This window comes from Myotis myotis, unplaced genomic scaffold (assembly GCF_014108235.1).
Source record: "Myotis myotis isolate mMyoMyo1 unplaced genomic scaffold, mMyoMyo1.p scaffold_m19_p_19, whole genome shotgun sequence".
NCBI lineage: Eukaryota > Metazoa > Chordata > Mammalia > Chiroptera > Vespertilionidae > Myotis > Myotis myotis.
Window position 1 is genome coordinate 13,260,083 of NW_023416323.1, and position 26,168 is coordinate 13,286,250.

General features: G+C 45.9%; 1 protein-coding gene across 1 annotated transcript in view; it reads right to left on the reverse strand.

The window, feature by feature from the left end:
• The window catches only part of TDRD12 (tudor domain containing 12), a 91,838-nt gene extending 66,935 nt beyond the window's left edge, over positions 1–24,903 (reverse strand). The window contains exons 1-7 of the mRNA XM_036346898.1: positions 24,804–24,903; positions 24,528–24,653; positions 17,858–18,016; positions 14,425–14,561; positions 12,027–12,146; positions 7,988–8,043; positions 6,497–6,582 (exon numbers count right to left, since the gene is read on the reverse strand). Of these exons, the coding sequence (XP_036202791.1) occupies positions 6,497–6,582; positions 7,988–8,043; positions 12,027–12,146; positions 14,425–14,561; positions 17,858–18,016; positions 24,528–24,551 (582 nt within the window). The 5' untranslated portion in view covers positions 24,552–24,653; positions 24,804–24,903. The remainder of the gene's footprint in view (positions 1–6,496; positions 6,583–7,987; positions 8,044–12,026; positions 12,147–14,424; positions 14,562–17,857; positions 18,017–24,527; positions 24,654–24,803) is intronic.
• Positions 24,904–26,168: the final 1,265 nt, after the last annotated feature.

Consider the following 26,168-nt stretch of genomic DNA (forward strand, 5'->3'; position numbering starts at 1 on the left):
AAAGAAAAGAAAAAAAGGAGCGGTTGGGAGCTTCAGTCACCCGCCAGCCTGAAAACAGCCCTCAGCCCCTCACCCAGACTGGCCAGGCACCCCAGTGGGGACCCCCACCCTGAAGGGTGTGTGACCAGCTGCAAACAGCCATCATCCCCTCACCCAGGCTGGCCAGGCACCCCAGTGGGGACCCCCACCCTGATCCAGGACACCCTTCAGGGCAAACCAGCCGGTACCCACCCGTGCACCAGGCCTCTATCCTATATAGTAAAAGGGTAATATGCCTCCCAGCACCAGGATCAGCGGAGCCAAGAGGCCTCCCGGCACCAGGTTCAGCGTGACAGGGGGCAGCACCCAAACCCCCTGATCGCCCTGCGGCTCTGTGTGTGACAGGGGGCGGGGCCACAACCTCCCTATCCGCCCTGCTCTGTTCGTGACAGGGGAAGGCACCCCAACCCTCTGATCAGCCCTGGTCTGTGCCTGATAGGGGGGAGCTCCCCAACCCCCTGATCACCCTGCGGCTCTTTATGTGACAGGGTGCAGCGCCCCAACCCCCTGATCGGCCCTGCTCTGTGTGTGACGGGGTAGAGCCATAACCTCCCCATCGGCCCTGCCCTGAGTGTGAGAGTGGCGGCGCCCCAACCCCCTGATCGGCCCTGCTCTGTGGGTGAGAGAGGGTGGCGCCCCAACCCCCACCCCATGGGCCCTGCTCTGTGTGTGATGGGGTAGAGCCATAACCTCCCCATCGGCCCTGCCCTGAGTGTGACAGTGGCGGCACCCCGACCCTCTGATCCACCCTGCTCTGTGTGTGACAGGGGGCGATGCCCCAACTCCCCTATCGGCCCTACTCTGTGAGTGACAGGGGGGAGCTCCTCAACCACCTGATTGGCCCTGCTCTGTGCGTGACAGGGGGCAGCACCCCAACCCCCTGATTGGCCCTGCTCTGTGCGTGACAGGGTACGGAGCCCCAACCCCCCTGATGGGCCCTGCTCTGTGCATGACAGGGGGCAGTGCCCCAACCCCTTGATTGGCCCTGCTCTGTGTGTGACAGGGGGCGGTGCCCCAACCCCCCAATTGGCCCTACCCTGAGCGTGACTGAGGGTGGCATCGCAACCTCCCGATCCACCCTGCTCTGTGCATGACAGGGGGCGGCGCCCCAACTCCCCAATCGGCCCTGCTCTGAGCCCGACCAGGGGCTGCACCTAGGGATTAGGCCTGCCCTCTGCCACCCGGGAGCAGGCCTAAGCCAGCAGGTCGTTATCTCCCAAGGGGTCCCAGACTGCGAGAGGGCACAGGCCGAGCTGAGGGACCCCCTCTCCCCCCAGAGTACACAAATTTTTGTGCACCGGGCCTCTAGTCTATATATAAAGAGCCAAGGGCTGTCACATCCGAAACAACCGGACAGATGACCGAATAGGCTGAGTGGGGTGACAAGGCTGGCAGGGGGGTGAAGGACAACCAAACGACTAAGCAGCAGGCTGCATGGGGCAACCAAATCGGCAGGGGGGTTAGTGAGGGACGACCAAACAACTGAGCAGCAGGCTGTGTGGGGCAACCAGGCCGGTGGGGGGGGCAGTTGGGGGCGACCAGGTTAGTGGGGAGGAGCAGTTGGGGGAAACCAGGCAGGTAGAGGGGGGATGTTGGGGGCAACCAGATCAGCAGGGGGAGCAGTAAGGGGCGGCCATGCTGGCGGGGGAAGGGCAGTTGGGGCGACCAGGTTGGCAGGGGGCGGCAGTTAGGGGCGATCATGTCGGCAGGCAGAGGCAGTTAGGGGTGATCAGGCTAGCAGGGGGGCCAGTTAGGGGCGATCAGGCAGGCAGGCAGGTGAGCAGTTAAGAGCCAGCGGTCCTGGATTGTGAGAGGGATGTCCGAGGGGTCCCGGATTGGAGAGGATGTAGGCTGGGCTAAGGGGACTCCCCCCCTCCCCCCGCACAAATTTTTTGCACTGGGCCTCTAGTCTTCACTAATAAAAGACAAAGATGCTAATTGACCGTACCTTCGCTACACCCATCAGCCAATCAGAAGAGTATGCAAATTAACCCAACAAAGATGGCCGTTAAATTTGCATACTGCAGGCAGGGCGGGACAGCGCTATCCGCCGCCTGCCCCGCCACCATCCGGGCCTGCTATCTGTGACCCGGGGCGGTGGGGGGGGACAGCGCCATCCGCCGGCCTGCCCTGCCGCCATCCGGGCCTGCTATCTGCGACCTGACCCAGGGCGGCAGGGCGGGATAGCAGCGATTCGCAGGCCCACCCGGCTGCCATCCGGGCCTCCCATGTGTGACCCGACCCGGGCGGCAGGGCAGGACAGCAGCAATCCGCCAGCCCAGCTGGCCGTGAAGGGAACGGAGACAGGAGCGGAGCTGAGGCAGTGGACACGGAAGGGAGTGAAGCAGCAGAGATGGGAGGGAGTGATGTGGCGGAGAAGGGAGGGAGCCGAGTTGGTAGAGACAGGAGGGAGCAAGGCAGTGGAGAAGGGAGCAAAGTCTGTGGGCTTCGCTCCCTTCTCTGCTTCGCTCTGGCCTCAGGAAGCCCTATTCTTGCAGGAATCTTCCTGCAACGGGCCTCTAGTCTTAAAATAATTTTGTTAAGTGAAAGAAGCCAGGCAAACAAAAGAACACGCTGGGACACATCCTTGTGCTTCCTTTGAAAGCTGGAAACTGTTGCCCCTATATTTCTCTTTCTGGCAAATATGACCTCCTGCACCCTCTGTTAGTTCTCTCTGCTAAGCTTGCCTCCTATACTTCACCACCTTAAAGTAAGAGCAAGTTATCATCCACACACAACCATACCCAGCGAGAAAGAGAAACCTACTCTTGAAAGCAAGAAGAAAGAAGCAGGTTAGTAGAGAATTTGCTTAAAAGATGTGTTTACAAGACTGTTCCCATAGCCAACATTTTGGCATTTTCAGGTAGTAAAATAAGTAATGAAAAGTCATAGGTAAAATAAACAAGGATGTGGGGAACCTAAATACAATACAAAAACTAACAACTTCATTAAAAACGAGTAAAATAATCACACTGAAGAGGTTAGGGGGAAAGAACAAGCCTAGGTTACTTTGGAAAACAGAGTTTGGGCTGCATTCTGTAAGGTTAAAGATAAATTTATTTTTCACGGGAATGTGGGTTAGCAATTCTAAATCACTTTACATGAATAGTAGGAGACAGATGTCAAGAATGAGGAAAGGGCTGTAAAAAATCAATAAAATATATTAAAAAAAAAAAAAAAGAATGAGGAAAGGGGCCCTGGCCGGTGTGGCTCAGTTGGTTGGAGCGTCGTCCCATACACCAAAGGGTGGTGGGTTCAATTCCTGGTCAGGGCATATGCCCAGGTTGCAGGTTCCATCCCAGGTCCGTGCGTGTGCGGGAGGTAAATGGTCTGTGTTTCTCTCTCACATCAATGTCTCTCTCTCTCTCTCTCACCCCTTCCTCTAAAAATCAGTACTAAAAAATTTTTTGAAGAATCAGGAAAGGGGAGGTGCTGGATTGAAATTAGAGGTACTTAATATATGTACAGATGGACAGATCTAGAAACAAATGCAGATGTATGTGTGCATTGGTTAGCATATAGACAGATACAGGGTGTCCCCCCCAAAATGTATACATACTTTAATAGCTGATTGTTCAATTTCAAAAATGAAATGTATTGTAATAAACACTGCCTTTATAATTATTCAAAGGGTGTGTTTACATTTTTGGGATACCCTATATTTCCTGTCTGCTGAGAGGGCCTACAATCAATGACATCGAAGTAGCAATGAGAATACCTAGTGCCCTGATCCCAATACCTAAATACCATTTGTCAATAAAATGAACTTATTGGAGCAGTGGCTGAGTCTAGGCCTGAAACTGGAAAATGACCAAATTAGCCAGGAGTATCTTGTAGTAGAGAAAGTAGGGAGTTTTCAACAATGATGGAGAACATAAGGCACTTTGGAAAAGCTCCTAATGGACAAATCTGTGACAATTTGAGCAAGAAAATAGTGATAGTAATGGATTATATCACCCAGGGTAAGATAAATACCCAGGAGTCCATACTAACATAAATTATTGAATCAGTTAATAAATGGGGGAGAAGGAACAGTTCTTCTTTACATAATTACAATTAAAAAAGTAGAGCCCTGGCCGGTTTTCTCACTGGTTAGAGCGTCAGCCTGCAGACTGAGGGGCACAGGTTCAAATCCAGTCAAGGGCACTGTACCTCGGCTGCAGGTTCAATCCCCGGGCCCTCTCAGGCACATGGGGAAGGCAAACAATCAATGTGTCTCTTTCACATGGACGTTTCTCTCTCTCTCCCCTCCCCCCTTCCCTCCTACTCCTCCCTCCCATCTACTCTCTCTAAAAACAAAAAAAAGTAAATGGAAAAATATCCTTGGATGAGGATTTTTAAAAAAAGTAAAAGGCATGATGGAAATGGGCAAATACCACAGAAATAAGTTTTGCAGGCCAGAATCACTGATAGATATTTGCAGTCTCAAAGTATTCCCCCATAAGATGCTTAATCATTTCAAAAAAGCAGATACCACCTTACCCAGCTGATCAAGGTAAACATGACTAGTGATGAGACATATCAACATCATGAACCTTCTCATATGATGCACTAAGAAGGGTTCAATCTCACTTTTGCAGCATCTTTGCTAAAAATTTAGAAACTCTGCCTGGCTGCTTAGTGGTTGAGTATCAACCTATGAACCGGGAGGTAATGGTTCAATTCCTGGTCAGAGCACATGCCCAGGGTTGTGGGCTCGATCCCCAGTAGGGGGCGTGCAGGAAGCAGCCAATCAATGATTCTCTCTCATTGATGTTTCTATCTCTCGCTCCAACTCCTTTCCTCTTTGAAATCAATAAAAATATATTTTTAAAAATGTTTTAGAAACTCAATCTAAACATGAGAAAACATTTTTTCAAAAAAACTGAAACAGCATGGATGGACCTGGAGAGCATTATGCTAAGAGAAATAAGCCAGTTGGAGAAAGATAAATATCACATTATCTCACTCATTTGTGGAATATAATGAACAACATAAACTAATGAACAAAAATAGATCCAGAGACATAGAAGCATCTAACAGACCGTCCAACCTCAGAGGGAAGGTAAGGGAGGCTGGGAGCAGAGGAAGTAAGAGATCAACCAAAGGACTTGTATGCATGCATATAAGCAGAACCAGTGGACACAGGCAGTAGGGGGATGAGAGCCTGTGCTGGGAGGCGGGAGCCGGCGGGGACAGGTCAATGGGGGGGAAAGGAGACATATGTAATACTTTTAATAATAAAGAATTTAAATTAAAAAATAAAATAAAAATTGAGTGACATTCCACAAAATAACTAGCCAGTACTCTTCATAAATCTCAAGGTCTTATGAGGAAAGACTGAAGAACTGTCTCATCAGACTGAGGAGACGAGAGACATGACAACCAGATACAAGTGGGATCCTCGATCAGATCCTAGCACAGAGAAAGGAAATTAGTGGGAACACTGGCAACATTCAAATAAGATCTGTAGATTTTCTAAAAATAGTATTTTTTATCAGTGTTAATTTTCTGGTTTTAATCACTGAACCACTGGTTTGTATGGTTAACGTTAGGGGAACCCAGGTAAAGCATATACACAACTCTGCACTATGTTTACCTCTTGTCTGAACTGTAAAAATATTTCAAAATAAAATTTTTAAATAAGTCTGTGATTTAGATGACCTCTGTGGGCCCCAAGCAGTCTAGATCAGCATCTCCAGCTACCTCCACACAAGGTGCTGAGCTGCACCCTGTACCACCCTTCATAAAGGCGACCAAATGCTAACAGCTTATAACTGGAGCAGGGGGCTCACATGTGATGCCCACTTTCTTTCTACTTCTGTTATCTGAATTTTTTTATTTTTTTTAATCCTCACCCGAGGATATTTTCCCACTGATTTTCAGAGAGTGTAGAAGAGAGATGGAAAGACAGAGAGAAAAATCTATGTGAGAGAAACACATCAATTGGTTGTCTCCTGCATGAGCCCTGACTAGGGCCTGGGCCAGGGAGGAGCCTGCAACCGAGGTACGTGCCCTTGACTGGAACTGAACCCAAGACCCTTCAATCTGCAGGATGACACTCTATCCACTGAGCCAAACCAGCCAGGGCTGTTATCTGAAGTCTCTACAATGTGCACATATTATACATGATGAGAAAATTGTGGGGTGGGAGAAGCAGTGAACTATACCAAATGTATGTATTTATAAAAATGATGTCCTCTTCTAAGGAAATAACATTTCATACTCATCATAATAGGAATAATTTCTTGTCAATTACTAAATAAAATGCTGTCTAAATAAAACACTAAAGTAATTATTGAAGTAATTAAAAGAAGAAACAGTCCTGCTAACTTCTGATCTAAGCCAGACCTTGAAAGATTAAGAAAATTTCTTATTGTGTGAATGACATTGTTTCCTTTGGTGTTTATTCTGTTTTATTAAAATAAGATTTTTAAACAATGGTAAACTATTTTTAAAAGACAATTTTTTCACTTACTTTTTCATTTTTTATAGTTACATAAAGATAAACCTCAAAAGTATCATCTTCTACAGCACATAATTTGGCTTCCACCTGGGTAGTTGCTAAGTGGCATAAATGAAAACATCAATTAGCTGATATCAAAAGTATATTTGAAACAACTGGACTATTTCCCACCTATTAATCTCTGCTAACCACTTCTGATTACCCAGCACCACAGGCCCGACGGCTTCCCCCTGCAGGTGGGTCTAAATGCAGGAAGGTCTGCAGGTGGGCAAGTCGAGGGGAAGCTCTCCTGGCAGGCAGGCAGCCTGTCTCTTCTCCCCATCCACCCACAGTCTTTCACCCGAGTCCACTTTCCAAATGCCCACAGAGCAGAGCTCTTGACCCTCTCGGAGACTTACTAACCCAGCAGCTCCATGTATGGGTGCCTAGTGGACACCATGCTAAGTCCTTTACAAACGTATTTCATTTCACTCTTACCATAACCTTTGAGAGTCACTGTACAGGTGAAGAGACCAGGCTCAGCGAAGGCTCCACAGCAGAAAGAGGGCAGTATTCAAACCTAGGCACTCTGCCTCTTCCAAACTCTGTCTGCCAGCATTCCCCACTAGGCTCACAGGGACCAAAACTCCAAAACCAGCGACCCTCGCCCAACCTCCGATTGCTCACAGCATCTGGCCGTTTCTTTAACAGAGGGGGGGAAAGATCTGGCACGAGGCCCTATAAGGCCCGTGAAATCACTGGGTCTGGCCCTGCCAAGGCATTCGGGGTGCATCAATTAAATGTTTGGCCAAATACAGCAGCTGATTTTTAAGTTGGTAACTGTGTATGGCCCGAGAATGACGTCAAATGGCCTTTGACAGAAAAAAGGTTCCACACCCTGCTTTAACCGGACAGTGGGGCAGCAGAGGAGAGGGCCAGGACCTCACCAGGCACAGGCAGCACCAAGAGCTCACACCCACTACTTCTCAAAACAGCCCTCGGAGGCGGGCACGGTTATGCGGCTCTTGACTGCCAGGGGTTTGGACAGCTGCCACAAGTGAGCCTCCATATCGCATGGCTACACTCACCAACATGAAGAGAGCACACTGCAAAGGTGCTCTGAGACAGTCTACACCTGTTAAATTAGCAATGATTACACAATAACGTGGGCTTTTAATCAATTGCTGGTTCAGTAAAATGCATGTAAATTTATTCTGCAGTGCTTCAGCTTCTATGCAAACTAAGAGGCAGGCATTGTTTCTGTGTAAGCATCTCTTACCCATACAGCCTCTTTCTAACCTCACCTCTCAATTACTGATGTCCACATTCACCCCCCAAAAATTCCAGGACTGCAGCGTCACTGTGCCATTGGGGTAGAAGAAGCTCCAGATAACTTATGAACCCATATGAGGAGGGCCAAACAGCTAAGCATGCACATCTCAAACCCCCACCCCCCTAATTGAAGGTTAAACCACCTTGGGTGTCAGTTCAACACGGGCTGCAGTGATGGCACACTTGCCTTACCTTTCAGGATGTTCTGAAAGTACTGAATAGCTGCAGTGTCCCACTTCTTGGCGGGTCTGGAACGGTGAACAGATGCAACGTCATTAAATAGAAATCTGAGGTTAGTACACTAACATCATTTTGTAACACTCACTGGGTATTTCTGACATTACGTATTGGCATATGATGCAGATAATGGGGACGGCCCCAGCTGCAGCCTGCAACAGGCTCCTCACCGCTGCCGCCTGCACCCGGGCAGAGACTCTTTGAGAACGGGCCTGCCATCATCTGTCCCAACACTGCTGCCCCCAGTTACCTGGGACATAGCTGCCTCCCCAACAGAACACAAGCTTGCTGGGGCAGGAATCCTGAGTGTGCAGTGTTCAGCACAGGCTGGCACACAGCAAGGCCTCCAAACATGTTGGTCAAACCAACATTCTGAGAGTGGCCACTGTTGTCTCATGCTATTCCTCACTCAGCCGACACCCTCTCACTGTCGCCCATTTTCTATCATCTTGCCTTTTCCTATGCTTTGGAAAGAAAATCGCAAAAGACTTCTGGTCAAGATGGTGGCGTAGGTAAACAGTACTCACCTCCTCCCACAACCACATCAAAATTACTAAACTACAGAACAACCATCATTCAGAACCAACTGAAATCTCACTGAAACGGAAGTCCTACAAGTAAGAATATAAAGAAGCCACATCAAGATTGGTATGAGGGACAAGACTGGTAGGGAAGGTGGACCCAGGGAAGTGAATGGCGCCACACCCAGGTGTGGCACATAAAAATCGGTAGGGAGGAATAGGGGGATGGGGGGGAAAGGTGAAGGGCTTAAGAAGTACAAACTGGCCCAGTCTGGCATGGCTCAATGGTTGAGCATCAACTTATGAACCAGGAGGTCACGGTTTGATTCTCAGTCAGGGCACATGTCAGGGTTGTGTGCTGTGGGCTCGATCCCCAGGGCGGGGCATGCAGGAGGGAGCTGATCAATGATTCTCATCATTGATGTTTCTATCTCTCTCTCCCTCTCCCTTCCTCTCTGAAATCATTAAAAATATTTTTTAACAAAAAAATAATATTAAAAAAAAGAAGTACAAATTGGTTGTTACAGAATAGTCACAGGAATGTAAAGGACAGCACAGGGAATACAGTCAATAATATTGTCATAGCTAAATATGGTGTCAGATGGGTGCAAGATTTATTGAGATGATCACTTAAATAATCTAATCACGGTGATGTACACCTGAAACTAATACAATATATACTAACTGTAATTGAAAATGAAAAATTTAAAAAAAAAGAAAATTGCAGGAAAAGCTGTAGTCAGAGGAAGATCAGGAGAAACCAATATTTGGAAGCAAGGAACAAAAATAAAATAAGGTTAGAGTGAAATGTTTTGTTTCTCCACTGGTTTTATTTATCAGAGAGGCCACCACCATCCTCCCAGGGTTGCTTTAAAGATCAAATGAGGTAATGCACACAAGCACATAGCCCAGTGCCTGGATTAAAATATTACCCTTCTTTTTACTAAGAAAGACATTAAGCATATTACTTCAAGAGAATTACAAAGGGTTTCTAAAAGAAGGCTAAATAAATAAAAGACAGTGGTTCTAGGTGTGCTCTTCCTCCCAGGAGCCTGTGCCGTTCCCTTTCCACACTCATTCCCTACAAGCATGCATCCTCTAAACTCTAAGGGACCGTCCCCACGAGGCTTGCAACCAGGGAGCAATGGGCAGTAGCACCTTGTCCTGGGCTAACCCGCTGACCCTGTCCCCAAGACTCCCTTTCTAAAATTAAAAAAAAAGAATTGATGTTTCTCTCCTCCCCTCTCCCTTCCTCTCTGAAATCCATAAAAAAATGTATTTAAAAATATATCATTGTCACCCAGCCATCAAGCAAAAATGAAAAATCCTGATGATATCCAGTGTCGTGTGGGGAAAACAGCACTTTCTACACCCAATTACAGAAATACAAATCGCTAGTCCTTTTGAAGGGAAATTTGATAAAATCTATAAAAACTGCAATATGCAAATTGAGACACATTCTAGATCAGGGGTCCTCAAACTTTTTAAACAGGGGGCCAGTTCACTGTCCCTCAGGCCGTTGGAGGGCCGGACTATAGTTTAAAAAAAAACTATGAACAAATTCCTATGCACCCAGCGGCGGCAAAAGCCCCCCGGCGGGCCGGATAAATGTTTTCGGCGGGCCGCAGGCCGTAGTTTGAGGACCCCTGCTCTAGATGAAGGGTACTTGTCAAAGAAGGTAATCAAAACCCAGTAAGATCAGTTACTTAAAGCCTTCGCCTACACTGAGGGTATCCTCGGGCTGGGTGTGTCCGAGGCTGGGAGGGTCCCTAGGAGCCCAGTATGCTGGGAGAGGGGTAATGCAGAGGGGGGAGCAGACTGCCTCTGAGGGAGAGCTGAGCACGGACAGGCAGGCACCCAAGTCACCCAGGAGGGTGAGCAGCTACTGATCTGAAAGGACAGGGAAAGAGACTGGGTTTGCTTGGGCAGCTTGGCAGAGTGCAACGGCCTCAGCAGAGACAAGCTGGCTTGGTATCTTCTTAGTGCAGCTTCCAAGGCCAGCACAAGAGTGATGCATTCACCATTTCAAGGGGACTGTCGGTGATGAGAATTGGAGGAACTGAGACGGGAGGGTCTCCATAGACTCCACGAAAGTTGTGCTGTTTCTGTAGCTTTTCTTCCCACAATGCCACAGTTCTGGAGGAAGAGGGAGAAGGAGCCCCAGGTGGAAGGATGGACCTCAGGTAGTCTTGTTCAAGACTGCAAAGATCACAGCCACACCCCCAACACAGTACTGCCCGATGCAGGGACCTGTCCTGTACAAACACTGGCAATGGGGCCAAATACTAGGGAGAAAAGGCAAAGATGGGGAGCATGTGTGTGACGTGTGCGTATGTGTGTACACACGTGTACACCTCTCTACATCTATATGTCTTATATGGACGTATCTATATTTTGATATAAATGTACAGTGCAAAATGGTTTGGAAACAATCTAGCTGGGTATCAAAAAAGGAATGGTTGCCAAAACCGGTTTGGCTCAGTGGATAGAGCGTCGGCTGAAGGGTCCCGGGTTCAATTCCGGTCAAGGGCTTGTACCTGGGTTGCAGGCACATCCCCAGTGGGGGATGTGCAGGAGGCAGCTGATCGATGTTTCTCTCTCATCGATGTTTCTAACTCTATCTCTCTCCCTTCCTCTCTGTAAAAAATCAATAAAATATATTTTTTTAAAAAAGAGGAATGGTTAAATACAGCAAGTATGCTATTATATTTACCCATAAAAAAGACTGAAAGTAGAAGAGGGTACAAAGAGATTCAACACACATTACGTTAAATTTGCAAGTAAGACAGTAGGTTGTAATGTGCATAAAAGCTCCATGTAAATGAATATGTATAAAAGCCCTGAAAAAGGTCTGCAAGTTCAGAGCCTAAGCAGGTCACAGAGGCCTCCCAGGAGAGAGGAAGTGAGGCTGGAGAAGAATGCAACGGACTTTTCTTTTAATTCTCCATGATCCTACATGTTGTGCCCTTTACAGTTATTACTTTTTTAACTATATTTTTATTGATTTCAGAAAGGAAAGGAGAGGGAGACAGAGATAGAAACATCAATGATGAGAGAGAATCATTGATCGGCTGCTTCCTACATGCCCCACCCTGGGGATCCAGCATACAACGCGAGCATGCGACTGACCGGGACTCGAACCGTGACCTCCTGTTCATAGGCTGACCCTCAACCACGGGGACACACAGGCCAGGCAGTCATTACTTTCTGTAAGTGGGGGGAAAAGGGAAGCCGAAAAGCAGAGTTCAGACCCTACTCTAACTCCTTCAATTGCAGCTGCTGTGGGTGGAGTTGCCCAGGGAATTCTGCTCATGACCAGGTTGGACACACACGGACTCAGAAAATATCTCCTGAAGAAAAAAGAGACCCGTGAGATCGCTTCGCACTTCTCAAGAGGAATTAGTCTCATAGATACATCAGATACTCAGTTAAGTCTTTCACCAGTAAGTTAACATGTTAGAAGATGTACTTACACAATTTTAGCACTGTCTTCACAAAAGTCAAAGTGTAATGTAACAGGTTTGGTACAATACAGTCTGAATTTTTTCGCTCTGTAGGGAAGCTGCATAAAAGTTTCTACTGCAACTCGGATGCTTTAACAGTGAAACAGAAACGGTTCAATTATAAAGAAAATTACACATAACATTTCTTTAAAGTACACCAATATACCTAATACACAACATAAAAACAAAACACAAAAAACAATTATTTCTGTTTCTAATATAGCCACTAACCGCAAGAAATACATGGAGACATTTGCCAAAGTTGACAAACACTGGTTCTTGGGCGGGGGAGAGGAGGGATCCTCTTTTTATGTATAAAGCACAGATACACATATAGTACATACATAGGTATTCAGTATAACTCATGTTAAAATTTCATGGCGTGGCCCGGGTCAGTGGATTGAGCATCTTCCCATGGACCAAGAGGTCGCTAGTTTGATCCCAGGTCAGGACACATTGCAGGCTCAATCCCCAGTAAGGGGCATGCCGGAAGCAGCCCATCCATGTTTCTCTCATCAGTGTTTCTACCTCTCTCTCCCTCTCCCTTCCTCTCTCTGTAAAATCAATAAAAACATATACTTTTTAAAAATTTCGTGGCATGGGAGTGGGGAGGGATTAGAAAAATGTCTCGTGAGGCTCCTTACATTGAAAAACAATGCTCAAACTTGGGAGCAAATTTTATTTAAGATTTTTAAGTATCAGCCCTGGCCAGTGGTTCAGTTGGTTGAGCTTCATCCTGATACACCACGGTTGCAGGTTTGATCCCTGGTCAGGGCACAGAAAAGAGTGGACCAATGGTCCTAACCGGTTTGGCTCAGTGGATAGAGCGTCAGCCTGCGGACTGAAGGGTCCTGGGTTTGATTCCAGTCAAGGGCACATGCCTGGGTTGCAGGTTTGATCCCCAGTAGGGGGCATGCAGCAGGCAGCCAATCAATGATTCTCTCTCATCACTGATGTTTCTATCTCTCTCTACCTCCCCCTTCCTTTCTGAAATAAAAAAAAATATATCTTGAAAAGGAAAAAAAAAGTGGACCAATGAATGCATCAATAAGTGGAACGATAAATCAATGTCTGTCTGTGTATCTCTCTGTCTCTCCTTCCCTCTCTCTCAAATCAATAAATTTAAAAAATTTTTAAAGATTTTTAAGATATTTAAGTATCAATTTCAATACACAACCAGAATTACCTTAACATTTCTATAAATGAGAAGTTTTCATAATTAGTGTTGGCCAGCTCTGCACAAAAGAGCTGAAAGGACTGAGATTTGCTAAGTTGCTCAACATTTTTTATTTCCCTTCTTCCAGGTAAACGACAGACTTGAACACACCATTTCGACACACGGGTTATGATGATGCCACACGGACAGGCTAGGCACCTTTTGTCTCAGTTCAGAAAACGGTGGCGGCATTAACTGCCCCTCGAGGCCTCCTTGTGCTCTATTTAATCATATGATTCTCTTGCCCAAAACAAACTAAACTTAAAATTCAAAACACTAAAAGAAAATATCCCCCAAAAGTTCAACAACAGGTGTGTGTGGTTTGTTTGTTTTTTAACAATTACAGCTATAAAGGTGCAAACCAAAAGCTGGAAATGCATCCTTTTTCCTAAACATCTGCAGATTTCCTTCTGCCATGGCATTCTTAAGATAATCCAATCAGATAAGCCTCTTATTGCGGCTGAAATCTATTTGGTGTTACTCTTTTGGAAGACGAGTCCTCATATTTATTTATTAAACTGACATCCTCTTACTCTGGGATGGGAAACCATGGAAAAATTACCACAAACACTTATTGACAGTATTTTCTCATGAACTGTGACATGTGGCCCTAGAATCAGTGAGGGTTCTTTCTGGCCAGGGGCACCTGGGAGATGCAGAGCACCTGCCCTTTCCAGGAAAGGAGGTGGCAGGAGGCTGGAGCTGCCTGCTGAGTCTTCATTCTGACCACTTTCTCCGACACTCGCTGCCATGCAGCACTGAATGGAATCTGACGTCTTCAAGAAGGCTTCCCTTCTTGAAGCTTAAAAAAAAAAAAAACAACCGCCCTGACCGGTTTGGCTCAGTGGACAGAGCGTCAGCCTGCGGACTGAAGAGTCCTGGGTTCGATTCCGGTCAGGGGCATGTACCTTGGTTTCGGGCACATCCCCAGTTGGGGGTGTGCAGGAGGCAGCTGATCGATGTTTCTCTCTCATCGATGTTTCTGGCTCTCTATCCCTCTCCCTTCCTCTCTGTAAAAAATCAATAAAAAATATATTTTAAAAAAAACATCCAGCTTACAACCTCTATCCCCTTACTTTGAACACTGGCACGCTCCTTTAAAACTGGCATTTGTCTCCTTAAACAGCATAAGGCAAAAAAAGTCATACGTACTTTTTCGATTTCACTGGAATGTTCTTGGCAAAATCCACAAGGAAACACTCTGCCAGGTAATGATCTGCTGAACACACGATTGACTTAATGACAGCCCTGCACCAGCACTTGAGTTCCTGGCAATAAACCACACAAACCTACAAAATGAAAACTTCAGTGTTAACATCTCTAGCCATATAATGGGAGCCTAAAGGTCCTCTCAAAATCACCTCAGCCTACATTTCACCTTCAGAAGAGGAAAGAGATTCAAGGAGGCTGGCCCTGCCTAAGCTGGACACCGCTGGTCAGTGAAAGAATCTAAGTCAAGAACACAGGACACTGAATTCTACTTCGCTCTTTTTTTTTCTCTACAATCCTTTTGACTGCTTAAAGGATAATTTAAAGAAAGGCTTCTTAAATCAAAGCTTCAGACACGAAACCTCAACCCCAGGTCATCTTCCCCATTTTCCTCCTGTGGCTTTCACTGCCCCTGACACTTGTTTACCGCCTCACACACCTGTAAGTCCGCTCTGTGATGTGGATTTTTGCCTGTTTTGTTTATTGCCATCCTCCCAACACCTAGAACAGCGTTCGGCCTGCACTAAAGTCTTCAAAATCGACGTGAGTGACTTGGTGAGTGACTTGGTGAGTGGCACAGTTGCTTGGAGCATTATCCCATGCATCAAAAGGTTGTGGGTTCTATCCTTTAGTCCAGGGGTGGGCAAACTTTTTGACTGGAGGGCCACAATGGGTTCTTAAACTGGACCGGAGGGCCGGAACAAAAGCATGGATGGAGTGTTTGTGTGAACTAATATAAATTCAAAGTAAACATCATTACATAAAAGGGTACGGTCTTTTTTTTTTTTTTTTAGTTTTATTCATTTCAAACGGCCGGGGCCCGTGGGCTGTAGTTTGCCCACGGCTGCTTTAGTCAGAGGGTATAAGGGAGGCAACCAATTGAATTTTTTCTTTCTCTCTCTCCCCCTCCCTCCTTTCCTCATTCCCTCCCTCCCTTCCTCTCTCTCTAAAAATCAAGTTTAGCTCAGCTGGTGTGGCTCAATGGTTGAGCATCGACCTATGAACCAGGAGGTCATGGTTCGATACCCCGTCAGGGCACATGCCCAGGTTGTGGGCTCAATCCCCATTGTGGGGCGTGCAGGAGGCAGCCAATCAATGATTCTCTCTCATCACTGATGTTTCTATCTTCCTCTCCTTTCCTCTCTGAAATCAATAAAAATTTAAAAAATAAAAATCAATTTTAAAAAATATCCTTGGGTGAGGATTAAAATAATAATAATACATTTTTAAAAATTTTTCTGTAGTCCCCTTTTAGGGAAACTACCCTGCTGAATTGTCAGGTCGTGGCATCCTGACTGTCCCACAAGACTGCCAGGCCACAAGCGACTCAACGGCAATCCACAGACAGGCACACCAAATATAAAGTGGCCCAGTGGCGACAGCTGTGCCCAACAAAAAACATGGGCCAACTGAGAATCCTGCCCTCAGGAATTAAAGTTGGAAAACATAGTGCAGCCATTCTGCAAAACTCAAATAATTCAAGACATATTCTGCCAAAGGATGGAGGTTACTTCTGTTTAATTCTTAAGTCAAAGTAACTTGTAGGAATGGTCTGAATAGGTACTAATTCACACAGGCAGTTAACTTTGAAGTTGTGGTATATTAGGGTTCCCACTAGTCAAAAATGGAATAAGTTAGGCATCAAGAACAATGATTATACCTGATGAATGTATTAAAAGCCATGATGAATGTATTAAAAGCCATGAGTTCAGTACTTATGGCTTAAAAAATAAAAAAGAGAAACAAAACACCCTGTGGACACCAATGTAGATAACTAGGCACAAATCACTATGCTAAAAATTGATAAGGGAAAGAATCAAGTAATGTTTCTAACTTTCCAGGATAAATTGTATTATGTCAGGGTAGCCAAACAATCCCAACAGATGAGGGAATGTTCTCTGCAGAAGAACTCCAGCTCGTGAACGCAGAAGAAATGTGAAAACGACCAATTTGCAAGCTGAAGTGAAAGCACTGATTGGGGCAGTGGTAACCACTGGATGGTACAACCATGACGTGAAAAGCTGATGGCACCACCAGCAGGGAGAGCTAGGGCTGTCACCATCTAAATCCACTGGTCAATCTCAGCATCACCAAAAGTGATCCTATGTCCCAATTCAATACAAGATGAAGCTCATAGTACCAATCGTTCCAGGGGGTGGGGGGCAAGTGACCCTAAATCCAATCAAAGCTTTATGTTTAACTATTGGACCACAGAAAATACAGGGTATACGGAGGGAAAGTTCACTACCACCACCACTAGGAAGCAATCAGGCTATCCAATCAGGCTATCCACTGCCCCAATCAGTGCTTTCTTTTTTTTTTTTTTGAAAAAAAATTTTTTTTTATTGCTTAAAGTATTACAAAGGGTATTACATATGTGTCCTTTTTTTCCCCCCGCCCTTGACAGTCCCCTAGTCTCCCCTATCCCCCAGTGTCTTATGTCCATTCAGTGCTTTCACTTCAGCTTGCAAATTGGTCGTTTTCACATTTCTTCTGCGTTCACGAGCTGGAGTTCTTCTGCAGAGAACATTCCCTCATCTGTTGGGATTGTTTGGCTACCCTGACATAATACAATTTATCCTGGAAAGTTAGAAACATTACTTGATTCTTTCCCTTATCAATTTTTAGCATAGTGATTTGTGCCTAGTTATCTACATTGGTGTCCACAGGGTGTTTTGTTTCTTTTTTATTTTTTAAGTGTTTCTTTTAAATGTGGAGTATTTTTTTTTTAAGTGGAATATTTTAAAAGGACAACTGACCTGGTTTCCATTTCTTAAAGCAATGGTATGGGGGGAAAATTAATGTTATGAATGATGATTTTTGAGAGGGAAAGGAATTAAAATTGTTTCTAATTTTTCTCAGTTTATAAATCTTTTCCTATCGTGCTATTAGAAAAATTCAAACTTTTCTGAGAAATAACTGATCTGTAGACAGAACCAGACAATAGGATTGGGACTTGAGGCTACAAGAAAGCAAGGAAGGACAATGATTTAGGGAAAGAAACATAAAGGAGCACGAGATGACCGAAGTCATGGGCAAACTACAAGGGAGGCATTAGCCCTAGACTGCAAACCCCCAAACCCTCTGCTGAGGTGCCGACACCTGTGATAAATCTAAAATAATCCCCAGCCCCAAGAGGATGGCCCCAATGCCTGAATTTACATGACACTCCATCTCCTGTTGCCCCATATGACCCTATACAACTGCCATGTCCCATGATTAGCCTAAATCTTGTGCAACCAAAAGAACTTAACACAAGGCAATGATTACAAGCAACAGAATACTCCAAAAGCTTTTATCATCTTAGTTGCCAAAATATTCTATATTTTGAGTAGTATTTCAAGAGATCATGCTTAAAGCACATTTAGATACATACCTGCCCCTCTTCCAACATCAATGGTTTTATTTCTATGTCTTGACGCGTGCTATTATAGAAGTCATTCATGGCGCTATTTAGTTTTTGGTAGTCAATTTCATGATCTAAAAAGGTACTAGTCCCTTTTATAATAACCCAGAAGCAACCTGGATCTTCAATCTGTAAAATTTTAAGACAAACAAAACAATGCATGATTTTAAAGTAGGACCACAAAATAATAAAACTTAGAATCACAATGACTGTTTCTAATTTAAGTGATCTAACAAATTCTTGATAAGCACCTGTCTTAAATGGTCAGACCAAAGATAAAAGACGCTCAATATACATGCATATCAAATCATCATGTTGTACACCTTAAACTTACACAATGTTACAGTTAATTACCTTTCAATAAAGCTAGAAAAAAAGATAAAAGACACAAAAATAAAATCTAAAACATGTCACCAATAATATTTAATTCTTTATTATGTATTGTGACTCAAAAAGCAGAGATCAATGTCCTTGAGCTCCTGTATTTTGAAAATATCCATAATAAAATATAAAAGCAAGGTTCAGACAATGTTTTTAGTATCCTATGTCTTTCATAAGAAAGAGAGGAAATACCCTGGCTGATGTGCTCACTGGTTGAGCACTGACCTATGAACCAGGAGGTTTCGGTTCGATTCCTGGTCAGGGCGCATGCCTGGTTGTGGGCTTGATCTCCAGTAGGGGGCGTGTAGAAAGCAGCTGATCAATGATTCTCATCATTGATGTTTCTCTATCTCTCTTCCTTCCTCTCTAAAATCAATAAAAATACATTATTTTTTAAAAGAAAGGAAATATACATTCTACTCATGTAAAAAGAAATAAATGATGGTAGATAACAAAACCAAATACAAATTATTACCTACAGAGGAAGCCAGAAGTGGGCTAAAAAGGACAGAGATGGAAGTCAGATTTCTCTGAATGTATCTTGTTATCTTAGAAACTAAGATTTTCACTGTTAAAGGTACAAATATAAAATGAAAAGTTAAATTTGAATTGAAATAGGAACTCATTTATGTACTTATCTCATGTATCCATTTCCTAATTCTTCCTCCTGAAAAAGCCTAAAAGCAATGACATCCCAAGATTTGGCTTCTAAGTACCAGGTGGCAGGAATACAGGTGTTGGCACTAGTATTCTTTCTACATTTACATGCAGCTTTCAGGAACCCTCCCCAGTCCAGGTGCTGCAGAGCAGCTACAAACTCAGAAAGTCACAGTCTGGGGCTGGAGGAGCCAGAGAACAGAGGATGGACCTGCCAGAGCAGCTATAAATTAAGGGGAGAAATTCTGAAGAGCCACAGAGGGAGAGCCCTACAGTCTGCATCGGAAAACCCCCAGCCTTGGCAGACCCTGACTTGTGCAGGGAAGACTCCAAGAGTGCAGAGAAAAGCAGCACTGGACGGTTGAAAGAAATAGTTTTATAGCTGCTGCTCATGAGAACTGTAGAACTCTCGGCACGCGGACTTGTCTCAACCTCTGCACTAAGAGGCCACCCAAACTCTAGTGTGGCTTCCAGCCGCATAAGGCTGTGTCCCCACAATGACCAGTCCCCCTCTAAAATGCCTGCCAGGAGGATTTATTGTTTGTTCTGGCCAACACCTGACAAATGCCGTTGACCTCCCTTTACTAAAGGGCTTACAGTTGTGAACCCTTCCCATCCCTTTGAGATGTGTATAACCCCAGAACAAGCTCAAACTGGCCTTATCCTGTTTCTAATTAGATGCTTAGTTCTTTTTCAGGGATAACCTAAGTCAGTGGTTCTCAACCTTGGCTGCACATTAGAATCACCTAGGAATCTTTTTAAAATCCTGATTTCTGGGCCTCGGAAATTCTGTTTATGTATTTATCTCATGTATCCATTCTGTTTCTTTGTTACTAATGTTGTGGCCCCATCCCATAACAAAGAAACAGAATTTCCGGAGGATGAGGCCCAGAAATCAGGATTTTAAAAAGATTCCCAGGTGATTCTAATGTGCAGCCAAGGTTGAGAACCACTGACCTAAGTCATGTAACCAAAGCAAGCTCACAGGAGAGAATTTTGACCTTCTACAACACCCAGAACTGCCCTGGAGCGTGTTCTCAGTGGTTAGAGCATTGGCCCATGCACCAAAGGGTCGCAGGTTTGATTCCTGGTCAAGAGCACATACCTGGGTTGCTGATTCAATACCCGGCCCCAGTCAGGGCATGTGCAGAAAGCAACCAAACTATGTGTTTCTCTCACGTCAATGCTTCTCTCCCCCCACCCACTCTCTCTAAAAATCAATGGAAAAAATATCCTTAGTAAGAATAAACCCAAATAAGTAAGTAAGTAAATAAATAAATAGCAGGGAGAATTAAAGCCCCCAAGGACCCAAAGACTTGAATGGAACTGGATCACCAGAATCCTTTATTTATTTTTGTTAATCCTCACCCGAGGATATTTTTCCCACTGATTTTTAGGGAGTGGAAGGGATGGAGGGAGGCAAGAGACACACATTAATTGGTTGTCTCCTGCACATGCCCCAACCAGGGCCAGGGATCGAGCCTGTAACCCAGGTACATGCCCTTGACCAGGAATTGAGCCCACAACCCTTCAGTGTACTTGCCGCACTCTCTCCACTGAGAACACCGACCAGGGCTCCTTCCTTTTTAGAACTGAATAATATTCCATTGAATGTATCTTCCAAATTTTGCTTGTCCATTCATCTACTGATGGACACTTGGGGAAAAATATTTCATCCGTGTAAAAGCTAAATTAATCTGGAAAACAACAACTGGTACTTACACCACACTTGGGGAAATGAATACTCCTATACTGTCTAGAAAGTTTGCTCAGTGTGAGCATGGTAAGAGCAGGAAGTTGGGAGTCAGAGAAGGAGATGTGATGATGGAAGGAGGGATGGGAGTGAGAGAGAAATTTAAAGATGCTATACTGCTGGCTTTAAAGACGGAGGAAGTAGCCACAAACCAAGAAATGTAGGTGGCATCTAGAATCAGGAAAAGACAAGCAAACAGATTTTCCCCTAGAACCCCGCATAGGAATGCAGACCTGTCACTACTTTCATTTTATCCCAGTGAAACCCAGATCACATTTCTGGCCTCTAGAACTGTAAGATAATAAATGTGTGTTTTTAAAATTAATAAAATATTTTTAATAATAAAAAATATTAAAAAATTTTTAAAAAGAGCAGGAAGTTGGGGGCAGACCAAAGCTGAGGGGGTAGATAAAAAGGTTCCTGAATCCAATTGAAAGAGAGAGAGGTTCCCAAGTTCCAGGCAGTTTAAGTCTAGCTCCTCCTGCCAGAGTTCTAGCCTGATGGATTAGCATGTGGCAGGATCTGTACCCCTGGGAGAGTCCTATCTTTACATGTGTGTTTGTTGATTTCAGAGAGAGGAAGGGAGCGGGAAAGAGAGTTAGAAACACAGATGAGAGAGAATCACTGACTGGCTGCCTCCTGCACACCAACAACCGGGCATGTGCCCTGACCAGAATCCCAGTGACCTCCTGACGCTCAAACACTGAGCCGTATGGGCCAGGCAAGCCCTATCTTTCTAAGGAGATATTATACTAGTCTATTTAGGGCAGATGGTAGAGGAGTTTGCCAGATAGATCTGAAACCCCTAAAAGTCTCAGAGCAAACCCTCTGTCAGAATCAGGTACTTCAAATGTTTATGAATCTCAATTCATATAAAATAACATGACATAAAATAGGAACATAAAGTTTGATTTTTTTTAAAAATCCCATCATTTGCTATGGCCCTCTCTTCTGCCCAATGGAATATGATTTTAAAAAAACAACAACATAGAGAGAACCAAGATGGCGGCATAGGTTAACGCCGGAGTTTGCTGCCTTGAACAACTACTTCAAAAGTGAAACTAAAAAACAGAACGGACATCACCCAGAACCACAGGAACGCTGGCTGAGTGGAACTCCTACCACTAGGAGGAAAGAGAAACGCATACGGACACTCAGAGGAGGCGCAGTGCTGAAGTCAAGTTCTGAGGTGCTGAGTGCACAGAGCGGGCTGGCGGCGGAGGGCGCGGTTGGCGTTTTCAATCGGGAGGGAGTCGCAGACTCTGAGCTCCAGATACAGGCGAGTCTTTAGGGACCCAGACTCAAACGGGAGAAGCGGGACTGCCTGGCTTCGGTCAGAGCGAGTGCAGCTTTCTCTCTGAGGTTTGCAGTGGGTGCTGGGACTCAGAGAGGCAGAGCCCCTGGGGACAGGACTGAGAGCCGCCATAACTGCTCTCTCCGGCCCACCCTGTTGATCCTGTGCGACCCGCCCTGCCCAAGCCCTGCACAGAGGCATTTGCCGGATAGCCTCAGGCAAAGGCTAGATTAGCACCTCCCTAGAGGACAGAAGTTCTCTCACTGCAGACACAGCTGATTCTCATAGCCACTTGGCCTGGAGGTCAAACCCTCCCTGGTATTAGCTACAACAATCAAGGCTTAACTACAAGACTGCGCACAAAGACCACTAGGGGGTGCACCAAGGAAGCATAACAAAATGCGGAGACAAAGAAACAGGACAAAATTGTCAATGGAAGATATAGAGTTCAGAACCACACTTTTAAGGTCTCTCAAGAACTGTTTAGAAGCCGCTGATAAACTTAATGAGATCTACAAGAAAACTAATGAGACCCTCGATGTTATATTGGGGAACCAACTAGAAATTAAGCATACACGGACTGAAATAACGAATATTATACAGACTCCCGACAGCAGACCAGAGGAGCGCAAGAATCAAGTCAATGATTTGAAATGCGAGGAAGCAAAAAACACCCAACCGGAAAAGCAAAACGAAAAAAGAATCCAAAAATGCGAGGATAGTGTAAGGAGCCTCTGGGACAGCTTCAAGCGTACCAACATCAGAATTATAGGGGTGCCAGAAGATGAGAGAGAGCAAGATATTGAAAACCTATTTGAAGAAATAATGACAGAAAACTTCCCCCACCTGGTGAAAGAAATGGACTTACAGGTCCAAGAAGCGCGGAGAACCCCAAACAAAAGGAATCCAAAGAGGACCACACCAAGACACATCATAATTAAAATGCCAAGAGCAAAAGATAAAGAGAGAATCTTAAAAACAGCAAGAGAAAGAAACTCAGTTACCTACAAGGGAGTACCCATAGGACTGTCAGCTGATTTCTCAACAGAAACTTTGCAGGCCAGAAGGGAGTGGCAAGAAATATTCAAAGTGATGAATACCAAGAACCTACAACCAAGATTACTTTATCCAGCAAAGCTATCATTCCGAATTGAAGGTCAGATAAAGAGCTTCACAGATAAGGAAAAGCTAAAGGAGTTCATCACCACCAAACCAGGATTATATGAAATGCTGAAAGGTATCCTTTAAGAAGAGGAAGAGGAAGAAAGGTAAAGATACAAATTATGAACAACAAATATGCATCTATCAACAAGTGAATCTAAGAATCAAGTGAATAAATAATCTGATGAACACAATGAACTGGTGATTATAATAGAATCAGGGACATAGAAAGGGAATGGACTGACTATTCTTGGGGGGGAAAGGGGTGTGGGAGATGCGGTAAGAGACTGGACAAAAATCGTGCACCTATGGATGAGGACAGTGGGTGGGGAGTGAGGGCGGAGGGTGGGGCGGGAACTGGGAGGAGGGGAGTTATGGGGGGGAAAAAAGAGGAACAAATGTAATAATCTGAACAATAAAGATTTAATTAAAAAAATAAAAATAAAAATAAATAAATAAATTAAAAAACAACAACATAATTTATATTTCCTTTTTCCCCAGGAACCAAAACCCACCCCTTTGCTCTGGTTTATAAACTCCTTCCTTCAAGTAACGTGGTGAACACAGCACGCCTTCCCAAGTCTCTTGCATCGCCTAGGTACACTCACCTGATTCAAAGACTTTTGAGAAACTGCAGCTGCCGGCCCCACTCAGCAGGCTTCACATGGGGTGAGCGCCGCGACGCCCCCCCCCCCACGCCCACCCCGCACCCCCCATCCCAGCTCCGAGGATCCAGGCCCTGAGGCGCGCGAGCAGCCGGGAGTCACCACGAATGGAGACCAAACGCATGTATGAGGGGTTGGGAGGGAAGGGAGTTACCGGTCACCCCCGCCCCTGTCCAAAGGGGATAGTGACCCCCTGGAGAGAACCCGTGTCGGGAGAACAGGTCAGGGTCCCCGTATCCACCGACCTGGGCCTGCAGGAGCCCTCAACCAGCGCGGACCCGGGCGGGGTGCGTGGGAGAACAGTCCGGCCCACCCCCTAAGCTTCTGCATTAGTAAATACAGGCCTCGCGCATTCATCTGAATTTCGGAAAAACAGAGAATAACTATTTATGCTATGTCCTACACAGTGCATGGGGCTCCGCAGCGCTCAAATGGCGGTGGTTCTACTTAAAGAATCCAGTACCGGCATGCATATAAGCATAACCAATGGACACAAGACACTGGGGGGTAGGGGAGGCCCGGGGAATGTCAAAGGGGGGGGGAAAAGGAGACATGTAATACTCTTTGTAATACTTTAAGCAATAAAACAAACAAAAATTTTTTTAAAAAAAAGAAGAATCCAGGACCGCATCCGGCACCCCCACCCGCGGTCAAACGCTTGTCCCCACCAGAAGGACCTGCAGGGGAACTGGGGCGTCCACCGCCCGCTCGGGCTTCCCGCTCGCTCACCTTCAGCACCAGGACCTCGAGCATCTTCCCAGCGCCTCGCTGCACCCCGCGGGCTCGCCCTGGGTCGATAACACCGTCACGGCCGCGCCCCTTCCCGGGTCTCCGTCGCAAGTCACTGGGAATAAACTTGGGGGACAAAAGCGGAGTCTCTAGGAGTGCCCGCCTCCGCGCTCCGTGGGGGTCGCGACTCCTCCCCGTTCGCCGCCTCGGACTCCGCACGCCCCCCTCTGGACCCCACATCCCCGTTCTCGGCCCGCAGCCCGGCCCGCCACGCACCACAGGCGACGCGCTCGGTCCTCCAACCCAGACGCCGCGGGCGCGCTTGGGGCTCCCGCACCGCCCCCGCCGCCGCCGCCGCCGCCTCCGCCGCCCAAACCTCGAGACGCCCAGAAACCACGTGGTGCGCCAACGGCGCGCACAACGGTAGGCCGGCGCCCAGGCGCCCAGCGCACCTCGCCCGCGCGGAGGGGCGGGGCGGGGCGGGGGCCAGCCGCAGGAGGAGGGGCTGCGAGCCCGAAAGGGTCAGGCCTCACGCGGCGCAAGGGGTCACGGACCTCTAATGGTCGGACCTCCAAAGGGCTAGCGCAGCGGTTCTCAACCTGTGGGTCGCGACCTCTTTGGCGGTCGAAGGACCCTTTCACAGGGGTCGCCTAAGACCATCCTGCATATCAGATATTTACATTACAATTCATAACAGTAGTAAAATTACAGTTATGAAGTAGCAATGAAAATAATTTTATGGTTGGGTCACCACAACATGAGGAACTGTATTAAAGGGTCGCGGCATTAGGAAGATTGAGAACCACTGGTCTAGGGACTCCTACATTCACCAAGGGGCAGAGTGGCCGCCTGGGGGCCAAATTAGTTCGTGGTTGACTGGCCAGGAGGTCCTACCCTCTGACTCCCTCTTGGCCATTCCTCATGTCCCATCCTTGGGATAAGGGAGAATCACGACCAGCCACTGATGCAGGCAACATCACCCACCTCCACCCCTCCTCCTTCTGGAAAGGTCCTCATTACTGATTTTCGTCCCACCTGCCCCTCCACCGGCAGGATATCCCAAATTTTGGTCAGGGGCATTCTTGTCACCATCAAGGGTCACAAACTACAGCCTCACGAGCCAGGTTCTTCCCCAGATGTGTATTTTTTTTGCTATTGTTAAGGCACCACACTTTGAACAGGTCTCAAACTTTGAACACGTAGAAGCCTGAAAATTGGGACTCAGAGAATGGGTCTCAGAATTAGATGAGGTCATACTATATGAAATTAAAGACACCCAAGAAGCACTCAGAGAGGGTTAGCTTTTATTACTACCTCAGGAATAAGCCAACAAACACTTGCATAAGCCAACAAACAAGAAAAAAAGTGAAAGAATATTTCTTAAATATTGAAGGAACCATGGCTAAAAAAAGTGATGGGCCTAAGAGATTTTGCAAATGGATTCTTTAATATTTCACTTGTGAAAAAACAATTTCTTAAGTCCGAGTGCTGGAACCAACAAGAAGGCAACAGATTGCACCACTTCAGAAAGAGCAGGAGCACGCCAGTTGTGGGGTTATATATTTGGGAAACAGAATGCTCACATAAGCATCCAATTTGAAAAGTAAGCATGATTCCACAAGATCAAGCAAACATCACGTC